The sequence below is a fragment of the Rhinichthys klamathensis genome, unplaced genomic scaffold (assembly GCF_029890125.1).
Source record: "Rhinichthys klamathensis goyatoka isolate OS25496 unplaced genomic scaffold, OSU_Roscu_1.1 h1tg000731l_1, whole genome shotgun sequence".
Taxonomy (NCBI): Eukaryota; Metazoa; Chordata; class Actinopteri; order Cypriniformes; family Leuciscidae; genus Rhinichthys; species Rhinichthys klamathensis.
In genome coordinates this window covers 599,321-618,060 of record NW_026607144.1, presented here as the reverse complement: position 1 = coordinate 618,060, position 18,740 = coordinate 599,321, and the positions used below count along the sequence as shown (strand labels likewise).

The 18,740-nt window shown below is 38.3% G+C and overlaps 1 protein-coding gene across 1 annotated transcript; it reads right to left on the bottom strand.

Moving 5' to 3' along the window:
- Window positions 1-767: 767 nt before the first annotated feature.
- On the bottom strand, window positions 768-14,735 carry thrap3b (thyroid hormone receptor associated protein 3b). Its single transcript, XM_056242553.1, has 11 exons — window positions 14,465-14,735; window positions 11,989-12,133; window positions 10,348-11,124; window positions 9,307-9,888; window positions 9,042-9,217; window positions 8,767-8,878; window positions 8,588-8,663; window positions 7,300-7,460; window positions 3,246-3,528; window positions 1,737-1,883; window positions 768-1,532 (listed from the first exon to the last, which is right to left on the bottom strand). The coding sequence occupies exons 2-11, from the start codon at window positions 12,108-12,110 to the stop codon at window positions 1,302-1,304; spliced, it is 2,667 nt and encodes an 888-aa protein (XP_056098528.1). The 5' UTR covers window positions 12,111-12,133; window positions 14,465-14,735; the 3' UTR covers window positions 768-1,301.
- Between the last annotated feature and the right edge of the window lie 4,005 nt (window positions 14,736-18,740).

Sequence of the window (18,740 nt, the reverse complement as noted above, 5' to 3'; positions counted from 1 at the left end):
ACTTCCAGGCAGATGTGTTCCAGCAGGTTAGAACGAAACTCTGCAGGAGCATGAATGGACATCCTGACACTTAAAATGTTTAAAAAAACAAAACAGTAACTGTATTGCACTGCAACATGAGATTTTAATCACCAAATGCTCACATGATATTTTGTAACTAGTACTACAGCTGAACCTCATCATAACGGCTCTTCACTAAAAGGCACCAGCTGTCGAGAGCAGCTGTTATAACCGATGTGTCTTACAAGACCAAGGCAACTCGAAAGAAAAGATCACGTGTAAAACAGAGGACGGGCTTTATTTCAAATTCACCATGGAGACTGAAAGCACTGAATTATCAGTTTGTAAATGTCAACAGAACGTCACAGCGTTACAGTATAATGTCATCACAAAGCAGGATTAAAGAAAGCAGTCAAGTCCCCCAGAGTATCCTTACAACACAACTGAACAGTGCAGCAAACAGCGATCAATGGAAGAAAAACCACATGATCTAAACACATGCAGCATGAACTAGTTTACATTTTGGTTGATAGTTAAACACAAAGCTTCGTCTTGCATGTTCTATTATTATCTACACTTTAAAATCAGATGAATGATTTAAAACTGACAAGAATTTTTTGCTCAAAATAGAAAAAAAATGTATTATGTTTTAAACTTCACAAAGTAATTGGACTATTTTTTTTTTAAGTCATTAGTGGCATCATTTAAGGGAAGAAAATTAACTAAATTGGACGTTAAATATAGTTGAGAACCCATTTGTTAGGACAAGGACAATCTTAATCTGTACATTTTAAACAGACACTTTTCTGGAGAAAATCGGCCCCAGTACACAGTGTATTGGTCCGCAAGGGATATGCTCCAATAAGACTGAACCGTACACCAATGACATTATGAAATATAAATGAATGAATTTACATGCAATTCCAAACATGTAAAGGGGAAAGTCTACTGGCAGAAATTATCAAAATTAAAACAAAAAATAAAAAGGAATCATAAAACTACAGTTAAATCTAAGGCACAAGTGCACAGATTTTTTATTGCACTTTTTAAATGAAAATCAATTATGAATGACTGAATTTTTTCCTTCAAATCATCACCCCCCCCCATGAACCTCGAAAACAAGCGAAAAACGTGAAAACTGAAAAAAAAGTAGCAGATTGTGTGATGCTATAAACGACATGGCTCTACCGTATGGGGCTTCACAGTCCAACACCTGAACACACGAGGATGCATTTCTCACGAGGGCTCTCGTTGAGTTAGAGACGGTAGAGGAGAACAGACACAAATGGGTGCCGATCCGTCTATGGCTTGGAAGCAGTGCTTTCGCCAGACTTTTCGTCATCTTTGTGCTCTGCGCTGCCATCTCCCAATTCTCCCTCTTCAGCGTTGCCCTGGAACATGTCGTGGGTCCACTTGGGGCTGCCGCCGCTTTTGCGAATAATGAAGGTGCCCCTGCTGCGGGGGAAATTGCCTCTGCCGCGCCCCCGAGTGTCCACCCACTTCATCTCCCCTTCCTTGTCCCGGTCGTCATGCTGCAGTTAGACGAGAGAGAAGTAAATTGAAACTCTCCTATTGGCCACCATGCAGCTTATTCTGTCCCAAAATTGCGCACTTATACAGGAAGAGACTGTCTGAGTGACATGCGAAGCAACCAACCACCAGTTTTTGTTTTTAGCGTAAAGTCTAGGGGGGGGGGGGGGGGCGCGTGTATCTGAGATCAAAGCTAGTAATCACACCTGGAAGTACTTCCGACTCTTGGGGGTGTATTCGGGGTCCCACTCTTCCTCTGGGGGGCGTGAAGGGCCGCCCATAATTGGAGGGTTGTTATTGGTGTTGTTGCCAGGGTAATTTCCTCGGTTCCATCCTCTTCCTCTCATTCTGGGCTGCAAATACAAGAGAAGCACAGATCAACTGAGATGTCCAAGATATATGAGAAAACAACTTCAGGATCATTGTGCCACAAATACAAAAGTAGGCGGAATTACAGAATCCAGTTGTAAAAATGGAATTTACTGTATAACGCGGAAAATCACAGAATTTGGATTAATAAACCAAAAGTAGTTCTGGATACAATTAGTCAAATTCAGATTCAGATTCAGATACCTTTACTAGTCCCCAAGGGGCAATTCAGTTTTACAAATTGTGCTATGGAATAAGTAAGAGATAATGTACATCCAGCTGGTTGTTATCTCAGAATAAACCCTGACAGAGTGATCAAGACGTCTCGCTTCCGCGGAGAGAAGTTGTTAGCGCCCCAAGTTCAAACTAGACGGACATTTAAGGGACACAGTACAGTCATACCACTTATTACACAGATTTCACTACATATATAATTATGGGGATAAAAGATGTTGGTTTCAGATTAAACTGTTTTAAAATCATACCTGTGTGTTATCTTAATAGTCGCAAAAAGAAAAAACGTTCCTAGCAAGCATTTAGTGCCGCTGACTTCAGCAACCCGGACGAGCCCGTTTTATGTTTTCAGCGGTTGTTGTGGGGAATAACATGGATGGCAGGATTGACCAATCAGAATCAAGTATTCTACAGAGCCGTGTAATAATGTCTGATTTAAACCAGCAAAACGACTGCTGTGTCTGCATTCCACATGAAAGTTTTACTCAAAATATCATTATTGTACAGTAGATCGTACTTCTCGAAGTAATGATAAAATGTATTAAAACTATTTTTTATAAACATTTTTCATCCATGATTAAATTTAAACAGTTAACTTCTGTAGTGTGCCAACATTTTTATATTACACTTTAAAAGATTATATAATTTTTACGCATTCATTTGATAACAACCATTTTTGATAATATATTTGTATTAAATCATGAAACACAGAATTTAAAAAAAATTAAAACGGGAAAAAAAATTACAGAAAATTTTATTGGTCACTATTATTGTTAGTTTTAAATATTATGTTATAAATTAAATTAATCAGACATGCTTTTTATTAAAACCAAATTAACAAAAGAGAATTTGGGAAAAATTTAATTGATTTCATCCTAAACTATAGTGAGCTGCCTACCAAGACAACATTTCAGATTAGGCTTATTTATGATAGTTTAGCAACATGCTAGCATCAGACTCTTTCTCTGAAAATTACAACACTCAGGATTGGGAATGAAGCCAGCGAGGAACAAAGCTCGACATTAAGCAGTGATAACTGCAGTAACAAATTCCATCTGTAACTCATCAATGATCAAGTCGTATAAATGTCATGAGAACTGCAGAATACTTACAAATCCCCGATCGTAACCCCCACGACCCCTGTCATATCCTCCTCGGTCGTATCCTCCTCTTCCCCTCTCATAACCCCTGTCCATGTGGCCCTCATAGTCCCGAGGGCCGCGCTCCATGGGCCCGGGAAACTCCCTTGACCCCAGGCGGGCCTTGTTAAAACCCCCTCCTCCTTCCATGTGCTCCTCCGGATGGTACTCTTTTCCTCTGTATGGATGAGGAGAGGGAGAGGAGGAGGAAGATGATGATGAGGAGGGCGAGCGCTCCCGCTTCTTCTTGCTTTTCCTTTAGAATGAGGGAGAACAGAGTTAAAAATAGTCTATTGAGTGACTGCCAAATGATTCTGTGATTAATGAATGTTTTGAAATGATAGAATAGCGAAGAGCTGTAATTTAACGTCTTTTACTGTTAAAAGTCCAGCCCAAGCAAACGCTGTAATAGAAGCGATTCTACAACAATGATGATCAGTAGGTTCACTGAGGTGAATATGAGGATAAAGATGACATGAGTGTATATATTTGCATTTCCCAAAAGAGATAGTGGTGCTTGAAAGGCAGCAAAAGAACGAGTGTTAAACTTAGACTACGGTTTTAAGCTACGAGTCGATGTAAATTAAAAGCCACATCAGAGCTGCTTTGCCATCTGTTGGACGAGTATGAGAATAAACACACGACATAACACCATCTTTGCACTATAAAGTTAAATAGAAAAAAAACTAAACAAAAAACAAATTGCAATTAAGTATGCAAGTAAATGCAATAAAATGACAAATCCCAATTCGGTATCAAAAAACATTGTCATGGGAGTTTCATAATTTAAGAAAAATGACTTGCATTGTTCATACATTATATATATATATTAGGTATGGTCATGAATACTCGAACGTGACAGCGAAGATCGATCATGAAAACGAATGTTTAAAGGCCCGCAGTGATGACTGTAATCACTTTGATCATAAACTTTGTTTATTGTTCAAATTAGGGATGCACCGATACCACTTTTTTTCAGACCAAGTACAAGTACTTACATTTGGGTACTTACCGATACCAAGTACCGATATGAGTACTTAATAATACCATTACAGTTCTTCTAACAATGTTTTATTTTCATCAGATGTGTTTCACTTTCTGACTGTAACAAAGTATTAAAACTATACAACTTATATAATCAAATTGCTTGTGTTAAAGGAGCCATTTCTCACCCCTCCTCTTGACAATTCAGCAGAGCATAGTTCGCAGTATGCTCTACTTTTATCATCGCTTATCTTAAAATATCTCCAAACGGCTGACATTACTCCTCCGACTACCTGCTCAACTGATGAAAGGTTAGGCTGTCACGTTGCCATAAGGGGCCGTTCACATATCGTGTTTTTTGTGCATGCAAATCTGTTATTTCAAATGTGGGTGCGAGGCAATCGCGCTCATAAGGAGTAACACGCATGCGTCACGCATCCTTTTTCCAGGCACGCCTCTGTTCATGGTTGCATAGCAACGACAGACGTCACGGGAGCGCAAGCGCTTGTGGAAAGGAGAAACATTTTATTTAAATGGTGCGGCCACGCTTTCCACGCATTTTTAGACGCGATGAACGGCCCCTTAAAGTAGTATCAGGTGTGGTTGTATCGGGGTAGTTTTACGAGTACATGAGCACAGTATCAGACCGACACCCGAGTACTGGTATCGGTGCATCCCTAGTTCAAATAGTTCCTGTATGAAGTGCAAGACGCGCAATCTGCCATATACATCGCATTATAAAGAGAACAAGATTGTAATAGAACGTTGTAAATGATTTGTGCTTTAGGTGCTTTCACACTGGCAGTTTAGTTTGGCACGGGGCACGCATGAAAAATCGCTAATGTGAACGCTGTCATGTGGACCTGGGTGCGCACTGGGGTACTGAACCCGAGACTACCTGGAGGAGGTGGTCTGAGTTCGGTTGCACTCGAACCGTGCTGTGGTTCACGTGAATGTGAAAGCAGCACAGACTCGGGTGCGCACTTGTTCAGGAAGTAAAGTAATCTGCGCATGCATTTAAAGGATGTGTTTGGTTAAGTTTATTAACTCTCTAGCAAATCGCTGCAGGGTGGTGTTTATTCAGTTTCAGCTCAAATGCAGAGATGATCAGTTTCTTCTTAAAAACATTGATGCATCATAATCTAGCAGTGTTATTTTTTCTTGTCATATGCTCTAGTTTCATAGACATGAACATATGACACTGTTAGAAAATAACACTGTTAGATTATGATGCATCAATGTTTTTGATGCATCATAACCCCCCCCCCCCCCCCCCCATATATATATATATATATATATATATATAAAATGTTATAGATAGTTTCAGCCTTACATGCGTGTGTGTCTATTATATATATATATATATACACTCACCGGCCACTTTATTAGGTACCCCATGCTAGTAACGGGTTGAACCCCCTTTTGCCTTCAGAACTGCCTCAATTCTTCGTGGCATAGATTCAACAAGGTGCTGGAAGCATTCCTCAGGGAGTTTGGTCCATATTGACATGATGGCATCACACAGTTGCCGCAGATTTGTCGGCTGCACATCCATGATGCGAATCTCCCGTTCCACCACATCCCAAAGATGCTCTATTGGGTTGAGATCTGGTGACTGTGGAGGCCATTTTAGTACAGTGAACTCATTGTCATGTTCAAGAAACCAATTTGAAATGATTAGAGCTTTGTGACATGGTGGAAGTAGCCATCAGAGGATGGGTATATGGTGGCCATAAAGGGATGGACATGGTCAGAAACAATGCTCAGGTAGGCCGTGGCATTTAAACGATGCCCAATTGGCACTAAGGGGCCTAAAGTGTGCCAGGAAAACATCCCCCACACCATTACACCACCACCACCAGCCTGCACAGTGGTAACAAGGCATGATGGTTCCATGTTCTCATTCTGTTTACGCCAAATTCTGACTCTAACATCTGAATGTCTCAACAGAAATCGAGACTCATCAGACCAGGCAACATTTTTCCAGTCTTCAACTGTTCAATTTTGGTGAGCTCTTGCAAATTGTAGCCTCTTTTTCCTATTTGTAGTGGAGATGAGTGGTACCCGGTGGAGTCTTCTGCTGTTGTAGCCCATCCGCCTCAAGGTTGTGCGTGTTGTGGCTTCACAAATGCTTTGCTGCATACCTCGGTTGTAACGAGTGGTTATTTCAGTCACTGTTGCCCTTCTATCAGCTCGAACCAGTCTGGCCATTCTCCTCTGACCTCTGGCATCAACAAGGCATTTCCGCCCACAGAACTGCCGCTCACTGGATGTTTTTTCTTTTTCGGACCTTCTCTGTAAACCCTAGAGATGGTTGTGCGTGAAAATCCCAGTAGATTAGCAGTTTCTGAAATACTCAGACCAGCCCTTCTGGCACCAACAATCATGCCATGTTCAAAGTCACTCAAATCACCTTTCTTCCCCATACTGATGCTCGGTTTGAACTGCAGGAGATTGTCTTGACCATGTCTACATGCCTAAATGCACTGAGTTGCCGCCATGTGATTAGCTGCTTAGAAATTAAGTGTTAACGAGCAGTTGGACAGGTGTACCTAATAAAGTGGCCGGTGAGTGTATATATATATACATACACACACACACACACAAGTGGACATCCGAGTCCGTGTTGATTTTTCATGCAAACTGTGCCCCGTTCCAAACTAAACTGCCAGTGTGAAAGCACCCTAAAGCACAAATAATTTACAACGTTCAATTACAATCTTGTTCTCTTTATAATTTGACTTGACTTGTAAGGCTGAAACAATATACACAATTTATAGTGAATCTGTACATTTAGCTGAATTAGAACTAGAGAATTACAGGATTTACAATATAGAACATTAAAAATAGAATGTTTGAAGAATAATACAGTGCTGCCTTCCAAACATGGTTTTAGATATGAATAAAGTGTTCCACTGTAAATTAAACTGACACAAATCATTAGTCCAGTAAACAAGCACAAGACAATATGAAACAGGCTCAGAAATCAAGTACTAGTATTCAAATATTATTCATCAGAAAGAATATGACATCTTTAACATACTTTGCTTTCTTGTGTTTGGAGGATCTGTCAGGGGAGAGTTCATGACTGGGCGTGCGTGAGCCAGCTGAACTCTTTCCCCCCTCTCGTTTAGGATCCTTTTTACGGCGCTCAATAGCCAAACGAAGGTCCAAAGATTCGCCCTCATGTTTTTTACCATGATCCTGAGGAGACACAATAATGTCCATAATAATTAACACATTTGATTTCTGAATCCATACAGTGTAAACAACTAAATGTACAAGTTTCTTTATTTTGTGTTGAACTATATGATTTCAACTGAACTTAAATAAATTAATCAAATGTTATTTTTGGACTGAACTATCCTTTTAAACTTAAGTCATTACAAACCCACAACTTTCTTTTTGACAGATGATGATGTTTAGCAGAATCTCCAGCATGCTCTATTCCAAACAATGAAAGTGAAGGTTGACTACTTTGTTTGGACTATTTTCATGCGATTGCTGCAACTTGACACAGCATTCATCCTCATTCACTTTCATTGCAAAGAAAGCATGTGGGAGAATCTGATACAGATTTGAAAGATGAAATCATTTTTGTGTGAACTAACCCTTTAACATGATTTTAATTCATATATTATTCAATTTGGATTAACCTAAACACAGGAAGAGATTGAGAACATTTGTCTCACACTGAAATGGCAGATGCTTATGACAATGAGTCAAAACCCAGCTGAAAAACTCCATCTATTGGTCATGTTTAGGAATAACCTCAATGTCAAATTTTTCATTTTTAGTCACCCTCTATGACTTTACAGTGTAGGCTGATTTAGGCCAAGTTGTGATGAAACCAATGAAATATGTGCAATTTTAATAAATAATGTAAACATAATATATTCGACACCCACTGAAAATGTGACAGACGTCTATCAAGACATGTGACAAAAAACGAACCAAAACAAAAACGCACAGATCTCATGGGAAAGCAGCATGCTCCATGCTTTCCCAATACTGATTAGTACTGAGCCTCATTTTTTTTTTTTTTTCATAAACACATTTTTGAGGAGATATACTTACTATTGCATTGGTTAGCGATCCAGTGAAAGGCTTGGACACAGGATCAATTTTCACTTCCTTTTGTTTAGCCATTTTGTTTGGGCAAGTATGTACCCACGATTAATCATACGACAAACTCTGGAGGGTGAGAGCGTAACGCTCAGTAATACAAGATTGAGATTGGGGCTCTTGTGCATTAGCATTTTACACCTCATAGCACATTTCTGCTGGTACACATTTGGGCAGGAATTTCAGATTTGAAAACGCTGTGTCACCTTGTAGCTGCTCTCTTCGAAATCCTCAAACAGGTGAGTGTGCTTCTTAAAAGCACTGGGAGACACATCGATTCGCCTGTGAAAGAACATGCAAAAAAAAAAAAAACATTAAGAAAGGACGAGAGGAACAAGGCATCTAAACCATAAGATACATCATGAATGAGAGCAAATACACCTACCTGTGGATCTCAGGACTCTTTCTCGGCTTCATCATTTCCAGCTCTGCAGCTTTTCTTTGGTATATTCCAAATCGCTCATTCAGAGTCATCCCGGATGACTTGAAATGTTGAGCTACAAGAGAGTAGAAAAAAAATTTCTTACATGCCACCATATTAATACATTCAAAAATTAAGACAAATTCTCCATATTTCGTTAAGAGAAATGGCACCTCAAAGCACAACGTGCAGAATTAACATGTAAAATTGCACAAACCACTAGATTGGACTGGTATTACCTTTAATATGATGAACTATGGTGACTATGTGTTGAGCAAACAGCTCTGAAGGGCTCCTGCGAAGCTGAGCAGACTGAATATGCTGGAAGATCGAGCGAAACTCCTCATGATCTTTTTTACCAGGGTGCACAAGATCCCGTGACAAATGTCTTTCTTTAGCTAATGGAGCTGATGAGCTGAGGGAAAGCAGTGGAGTCATACACATGTATCCAGTTGTCATACATTACAAAAAAAATATTATAAATCATGATTTTAAAATGTATACCTTTCTCCACCATCAGTGAATGCCTTTATACTGAAATTAAAGTGTGGGTCTTTCTTCCCTGAGGATTTAGCCGGGGGCGAGGCCTCTCTTCCAGCGGGAAACAGTGGCCTGCCTCTATTCTCTGACACACTCGATGGAGATGGAGCGGATGGACTGATCCTGCTTTTTTTCTTTTCTTTCTTCTTGGAGGCCTTCTCTTCTTTTCTAGAAGCATGCTTCCGACTGCGATAAAGTTCCTCATCCAGATCCTCTTCAACATCTTTGTTGGACAGATAGATGGAGTCATCCCATTTCCCGAAACGCTCTTCGGTTAAGCCCCGCATGGTGACAATGGTTTTTTCTTTATACTTGGATTCTTCCTCAGTCTTCCTGTCTTTCATTTCCTGGCGATACTCCTCTTCCTCGGCATCCAGAAAAGGAAGTCCTTTGTCAGTCTTTGAGCCGTCGTAGCCGGACTCGGATGCTTCGAACATGCTCCTCGACTTACCGCCGCTCTTTTCGCTGTCAGCGTCGCCCAAGCTTAAAGCCTCACCCCTTCCGTTATCCCTGTCTGATAAGGGCTTTTTCTTTTCTGCCAAAAACCTGAGGTGGACGATCACGTGTTAATCATTATTAAGGAGCAGACTGTATTAGAAAACATTTACATTTTCAAACCAGTTGACACTAACCTTTACCAGCAAAATAAAAAAGCCTACTTACAACAACAAAAACATTTCAGACATGCACACACTTATGGTTCAACTTTTCAGCAAATGCAGACACGACTAACCAAGATGGACTTTTTTTTTTCCATACTTACATCAATAAAACTTTATCTCCTAAATTATGGGATTGCAAACAACCTCATAGCACAGGTAAAGGCCCATTTGTGACATTTGACTCTGAAATTAGCTGGTTTCCATTATAAGCTCTATTCTTCCAAGGATCTTTGTTGCTGTACAAGGACTAAACACATTTGAGAGAATGATGATTGATTAAAAACTGCCTGGAGGACAAAAGAAAGAGAGGGAAAACATCCAAAAGCCAATATCAAAAACATACTTTTTGAAAGCAGTTGAGATGGAGGCCGATTTGTCTTCTGTCTTCAAGTCTTCTTTTGTGAAGAACCCAAAGCCAGTTGGTGTTGACGAACTTGACGTCTTTGCCGGTGGACTTTTACTGGCGGGGCCAATGGTTCGCCACAGTGGACCACCATTGCCGGAACCTCCAGAAAGGGACACCTTAACCTCCGACTGACTCCCAGCAGATGCAGCGTTGCGTTTGGGACTGCCATCGTAGTCAGATAGGCCTTCCCACTTACTACTGGGTTCCTCTGGGCTGCTTCCTGTAGGCTTGGATGCTTCCTTGCTGGCTCCCTTGTTCTCACCCGGTGAAGCCCTTCCTTTGGCTTCTTTGGCATGAGGTCGTCCCGCACTCGAGTTGCGTCGTCGTGGGGACGAGGAGCGGGAGGAGGAGCTGGAACGTCTGGAACGCCCCGAGGAAGATTTACCGGAATGACGTGAATGGCTTCGGCTTGGTGATCTTTTCCGTGGAGTGTGGGAACGTGAGCGCCCCCTCCTAGGGCTGTACGAGTGGTCGTATGGCTGTTGCTGATCTCTATGGCCGTGCCAGTTGGAACCATGGTTGGAACGGTAACCATAGTTGCTCCCACCTCGATAATAGTTCCCTCGTGGGAAGTAGCCACGCCCTCTGCCCCGGTTGTACTGAAAGGGCCTCCGGTAGCCACGGTTATAACCACGGTTATAACCACGATTGCCCTGGAAATCTCTGGAAGGATAGTTCCTCTCCCTGCTATGCGAACGGGATCTTGATCTAGAACTAAAAGAAAAAAAGAAAATGTAAAGCACAGAAAGAGGATTAGAGCAAAATTAGAGAAAAAAAAGAAGAAGATGCAGTTATGATTCATAGCCACTTGATGGCGCTACAGAGTCAAAATTCACACAAATGGAACAATTTACTTTTTGGGTTTTTGCAATGAGCAAAATGTTTAAAAAATGTTAAATCACTTCCTGTTGAATTTCACAACTGATGCAATTATTACAACACCTTTTACCACTGAATAAAAGATTACGCTGCCTAAATGTATGCCTTCATCACATCTTCTAAAGTTGCATATGGAAATTTCCTATAAATGGAACTGCAACTTGAATTCATTACCTAAACCTGGCAATACATTAAGTTAAGACATTTTTCAAGCTTTACTATAGGCACTGTGGTCCAAATTTACCAGTGACTAAACCAAACATTCACTAACAGGAAAAAGCCTTACCACTTGTGCTTTTTGATTATTAAGAATAACGTTTATCAACCTGCATAGCAAGCCCCCGATTGTGGAAAAGACATGCTAATCCACATGCAGTGGAAAGAGGTAGACAGGCCAGACAAAAGGAAACCGTTTTTAAACTAACTCTTACTGGACACGTAAAAAACAACAAAAAGGGTGGGCTGTTAGAGGAGAAAAACTTAGAAAAGGAGAAGCAACCTTCAGGAAAAATATGGTGTCTCATCTCAGTGCCATTTTAATATTAAATGACTATTTCAAGAGCAGGATAAAGCAGCACTCTAATGCAGCTGTTTTTAAACTGAGTTATGACGGCTTAAAATCAGACTTCTCATTTAAAATGCCATTCAATCATCAATTTGTTGCAAAGGAAGTGGCTGAAATCTATTAAATTTGCCTACCTGTAGCGACGCTTTCTGGACCTTGAGCGGGAGCGAGTCCTCGAGTGAGATCGTGAGTAGGACCGTGATCTAGTCCTAGACCTAGAACGGGACCGAGAAGCAGAATTCGGGGGCTTGGACATCTCTGCTTACAGTATCTTTAGACCTGAAAAGGGAATCACATGAACACAAGGCTATCACACTTGCACAGTATACCATTATAAAACAAATGCAGGAGGACTATGGAGAAAACTCCCCTAAAAATAAAAAATAAACAATTAAAAGCCAAAAAAAAGAAGACCAGTAAAAAAAAGAAAACTTAGTTGAACAAAGGCATTACAACATCTCAATCTTTTTTTGTTGTGCAACACAGAGACTGACCGATACAAACTTAAGTGACCGATAACTGATATGTAGAACTTTTAATTTTTAATATTTTTTGCCACAAACTAAATCATTACACTACAACAATTAAAAAATTATTACAATTGCTGTCATTTATGCCATTATATGCAATAGGGCTGCAATCAATAGAATCCTTTTTTTGTGTGACTTTGCCAAAAAAAGAGTCAAATTTACCATAATTAAATCCTTCAGTTCATGCATTTATATTCATTTAGGAGAAAGATGACTATCCTTTATATTTAGGCTAAAGAAAAACATTAAGAACAGTAATGACAGCAGACTCAGAGTCTTATCAAAATCATTAGTAGCCCTAATATAAATGCTTTATATAAGCTGTTCTGAGATCTAAATGGTTGTACATTTATTTACATCTTTGTTCTGGGCATTGTCTAATGTTTTTTTTCTTTCTTCTACACAGTAATATTTATATGCCTTGCTGACAATGATTACGGTTATCTCTCCAGTATACTACAGTAGTATTGAACAAGGTCACCTGCCCAAACGAATTCCCGTTTAAGGTAACTGATGCAACTAAAACACACTATTTATCCTCAAACATCTGCACCTGATTTCCTAACTGATCAACATTTATGATCAGTGTTTATTTTACCTTGACCCACCATGAATTTATTCTGTTTGTGTTGACCAGATAAATCAAATATTAACAACAACAAAAAAAACCTGAAACTACAGCAGATAAGGACAAAGAAGAGAGCCAAACAGATTCATCGAGCTGGAAAGTATGGGTGAAATAGTTTCAGATCCTTAAACATTCAAAACAATCACACTTCCTTTTATTATGCAAATTTTGCAGAAGTCATTTGCAATAAAAGAGTGAAAATACAGCAAGAACATTCGCAAAACATACAATGGACTGAACAGTTTCTGAAAATAATATACATCAAAAATGGCTTGCATAAGCTGGTTAAACAATTACTCTATGAGTGGTTAATGCCACAAAGCCTGGTTTTCCGGTGTGTTGCATTTATCTTGTAACATGAGTAGCCTAAGCTAATTGATACGCAACATTCTTCAGTGTGGGATAGACAACAAGGTGTGTCTTCTAGTATGAAAGACTTGTGTGCATGCATAAGTCTATGCATTTGCATCGGCAGTCAAGGCAGAACAGGAAAGGCTGCTGCCAAACAATTATCAGCCAGTCCTTTAGTGTGAGAGACAGTCCAGCTCAACCAGTGTAGCTAGATCCTAATCCAGTCAGGAAATACTTGGGAAAAAACATTTGCATTGATGCAAATTTCATCAGTACACAGAGTACATTCACTGGCTGAGTCTCGAAACATATTGAGTTGTCTACCTAGCCACTTTAGACTCCAAAGGCACCATATGGGAAGTTCAATAGACATTTTACTAGGTTTTGAGACATTTTGAGATCCCAAAATTCTATCTAGATCCCTATGCTTAAAAACCTCCAAAGAAGTGTATTGTTTTGCTGTCTAGATAGCAAGCTCACTAGATAGAGAAATTGTTGAAAACACTATTATTCTTCAGAACCGTTTATATGGTAATATCTCAATGCAAAAGCCATTAAAACAGCGAAAAAAAATGGCCATTTTATAAGACGTAACGTTATTTCAAAACACTTTCGTTTTCACTTCTTTCATGTTAAGGGTGAAAAGTGATGAGATTAGGATAATACAATCACATTACAACTGCAACCCCGACTTGACACGATCATCTGCAGCCATCCTCGCTCATATGTGTGTTTTAAAAACAAAATAAAGGATATTTACAGAGATAAAATTCATCAATCTCAACGTGTTCAGAATAACAAAACCATAATCTGGATGAACAATAAAAATGCATTGTATTGGTTTTTACTAGTTAAATAACTCAATCACATTATGTCGCCCTTTATGCAACCAAAATACAGAATATTACAAGTCATATTACATTTCTGCTGTTAGCCGCTATGCTAACATTAGCCCCTTTGCTAATCTGAAACGGCCTAAATCGCGCAAAACCAGACACAATATCAACAAAATAACATGAAACAACACTTTAAGGAGAAACACCAGCAGAGAATATTGAGAAAATAGCGATATAGTGTTAAAATGTGTATAAATAAACTCACCTGAGAGGCTAGTCAGATGTGATTAGCGCGAGCTCACGAGCAGAGGCGCTGCGAGCACGCGACCGAGGAATAACGTGTATTATGCGTCGTATGCGGATCAATGTTCGTCTGATTTGATTTATTCTGCTCTATTTCGCCCTTCTAACCTAAAGGGGTTCAGTTGTGAACGGTTTCGGAGTAATGAAAATGAGAAGTGTCCATTTGGTCGCCTCAGGAAACGCAAAAGGCTTCTTTCCGAGGCAGTTCAGCTTCCTGATCAACGCAGTGAATGCGCTCGCGCGCGCACGCAGAGGATTATACACGCCCCTTTTTTTGGTATTCTTTTTTATTCAATAAGTATGTTCTCTTTTTCTTAAAAAAACTATGGATATTGAATTTTTTTAAAAGTATGAAGGTTTTTATGGGTCTGATAGAGATAGTCTAACGTTACGTTTACACATTCTTCAGTCTCTTTCGAATTACACAGAATTCCTTAGGCCTACATTTTAATACAACTACATTTCTCTCTCTTTAATTAATTTTCAAACAAGACCTGCATGTTGATATAATATATGGCTCATTTCTTTCCTCTGAGAACCACTGCAGCATCTATCTACACATGGTAAAACAGACACAGCGCCTCTATTTCAGACACCTGTTGAAAGCTTCTCATACTGACAGCTGAGATCACAGGCCGCTGAGCCAGTTCAGAGAAATCTGTCCAGCACCAGGCAGTATTTCACAGAGAGAGGAAACACAACGCAGAGTCAACCTACATGAGCCAATCTATAACACATGTCTGCAAAAAACTTTTGTTAGTTACTGATGCATGTTTCTGTAAGGCAAGATAAGGCCTTTTCTAGGGGTTCCTAAAAAAAATATGTTGGCTATATATATTGTTAGAAAATATATATGAATGTATTGTATAGGTCTCGCCCTCCAATGTGTGCACGTGTTTCCTGAATCTGTTTCAGGAAGTTGGATACCGTTTTAAACATTGTTAGCTATATGCTAATCTCACTTTCCTTTTTTAGATGGTTCATTTGTCTTCTTCAGCTACACCGATTTTGAATTACAGGTACTAGAAACACAACTAAAGGTTATTCTTAGCATAGTCTTATACAGTACACTATAGTGCTACATTATGCCATTGACAATGGCTTCCAATAATCATATTTAAAAACATAAACATTCTTCTCTAAGACTGCTGGCAGCTGCTATCACAAAAATAGTCATCCGCAACAGGGCCAGAGGACGTTTCTGGTGAAGATCTGCAGTGTGTATGTTACAACTAAAAATAAAAATGTAAAATGTATATGATAATGTCTTTAAATGTATAGATTTATATATATATATATATATATATATATATATATATATATATATATATATATATATATATATATATATATACATATATATATATACATATATATATATATATATAGACTATATTGTTTATAATAAACAATACCTTAAGAAAAAATATTTAATTAATAGCTTTTGCATTCAGGTTTTTATATCTCAAATGATGACTTGATGACTGGCTGCAAATGAGATTTAGGTTGATAATTATTATATATCAATTGTAATTGGGATCATAAAGCTGAGAGCCATACCGGTAGCCCTATACTATTTGGAGCCAATTTAGCTCTATTAAATCACCAGAGGTCTTACCCAAGGGGTGTATGATATCAATTATGTCAAAAAAATATATATAAATAAATAAAAATTGACCAATTTGAACTCTATTCTGAAATTCAAACACTGGAGTCCTGTAATGTTATCAGTGAGTGTCATGTTCTAAATGAAAGATCGCTGCACAGCACGACTGCAATCCTGTCTGTCATTTTGGCAAACTGTTTACATTCCCAAACTGATCTAGGGGGCTAACTACATCCAGACAGTTTGATAGCTTAATTCATCTCCAATAAAGTCTTTATTTTTGATGTAGATTAACTCAAAGTAAAACTGAATGTGCCTGGATGCTCAAACCTGAACACATGCAAAGCAGAAAGTGTGTGATGAAGCGAAGTATAAGCTAGAGAAAGCTTTTTGATGTCAAAAACCACAATTAAAAATCTATATGTGCACCACAACCAAATTTAGAGTGAGTTCCTGTTCATGCTATGAGTTATTCATTTCAGAAGAGTATAGCACACGTTCAGTGGAAACTTCGTCTTGTGGTTTTGTGTTCAGTTAAGAACTATTTTTCCATTCTAAAACCAAGGGTGTGCTGTTTCTCTCCACACTCTGTTCAGAAGCAATGTCTTTTAAAGCCGTATTTTTCTTTCAGGTTTGAATGCATTTGTTCTCTATATAAATGAAAGTGGCATGTTTGACATTGAGGGTTTAGCACTAATAACATGTAATGCCACCATTTGAAAGAGAAGACGGATTACATAAACCACGCCACATCCACTGAAAATGATTTAGGAAAAGCTAGCAAAAAAACAAAAAGACATTTTCTTAATGTTCTGTTTTACTTGCAGAATGTTTAGTTTGCCCATTTCCAGGCCTTTACAATTTTAGTGAAGCCGCATGAATGCATACATTTTCATCTCAACAATTATCACATTAAGTTCAAATTTAATTACATTTATGTTCAAACATGCACAAGAGAAATATGAAGAAAACAAAGAGAGCAGCCTCACCTCTAGCATTCAGGAGTGGAAGGAATATAAAAGAAAGCAAAAGCAAATGCAGCGTATATATGCAGTGAACAAAGAACTTCCTGTATTTGATGGACAAAGCTATACTAAGTCATTTCTTGTATATGCCAGATGCATGCAGCCTGCTATATGAAGTTTATTAAAAGAACCAACTACACAAAGTGTTTATTATTGGTCCTTCCATGAGTAGAACATTATTATTAGATCTTCTGACTGTCACCAAGCTCGTGAGGGATAAGGAGAAATATATTGTATATTTAGAACAGTGTTGTTAATATTAACTTAAAACAACAACAACAAAAGTATTTGAATAAAAGGTGAATTTGAATAAAATATAAAAAATTAGATGAAAAACTTCAAATTGCCTTGGAAACTAATTGAAATAAGTTTACGTTGATGTACTAAAATGACTAAACGGAAATAAAAAAAATGAAAGAGAAATATTTCAAAAACTAATAAAAATGACAAATGCAACTAGCAAAATTACTGAAACATCAAATAAAATTACAATGAAAAATATATATAAAAAAGCTAATTCAAAATATTAATAAATTCTATAGTGTATAAAACAATACTAAAATAACACTGGTATGTAAACAATTCAGCTGCAGGCAAAAAAAAAAAGGTAATTCAATTTAATTCGACTTTCACATCAAATTTTTTAAATAAAAAACATATTGTCTTGATTGAACACACTATGTAAACATTTACAGTGCAAGGTGGGAAAATGTGACTCAAAGTGAACTGGATTTGATTCATGTTGGTAAATCAAAATAAAATCATATAAAATATTATTTCAACCTATTTTTTTTATGAACAACAAATTGTGGAGTTTGCTGTTTTTCTTTAGTGAAGTTTTCAATAATATTTCACTGTTCCATATTCTGTTTCATACAGTTTGTCCGATACAAGCTTGATACAAGCTTTTTCTCAAGCTTGGCTCACATTACAACTCTCTTTGACATCAGCCCAATAATCAAAAATACAATCCACAATAGTAACCAAACTGGCCAATTGAACGTGGACACAGAATGCTGTGTATTTAGGAACCTCTATCTATTCTGACCCAAAGGAAGAGATACACTGGACACTTTATGGCTCCATGCTGGAAAGAATATTTCACAGTGCAGCTGGTATAGAGGCATAAAACAAAGCAACTTCGATTGTGTGAAGCAAATGTGTGGTTGTCGGAAACATGCTGCAAGACCACATTTAAACAGAGTGGTTGAAAATATAACACGTAGAGTGTGTTTAGATGCAAATACATGCAGCACACACATGTACCCACATTTACACACTCATTCACGCACACTTATCAACAGCAACCAAAACAGCCCCACAACAAACAGACAGTGAATTCTCAGTTGTCTTCACACCTTGCAGTGACTCCAGTGAGGCTTTATATTGTCCATCTTGTGCGCCAAGGTTTTGTGGCACAACATACTGTTTAACAGGCCTTTAAAGGCCAAAGGTTAGAGACAAATATGAACTTTGGATTCAGAGCTCTGTCAGCCATCTTGGTCAATTTCCAATGCAAAATTGTGTTGTAAGATTATTCATTTATGTACTATTTTAGTATTTATCAATATTTTGATTTAGCTTTTATTTTTATATTTTCAGGTTTC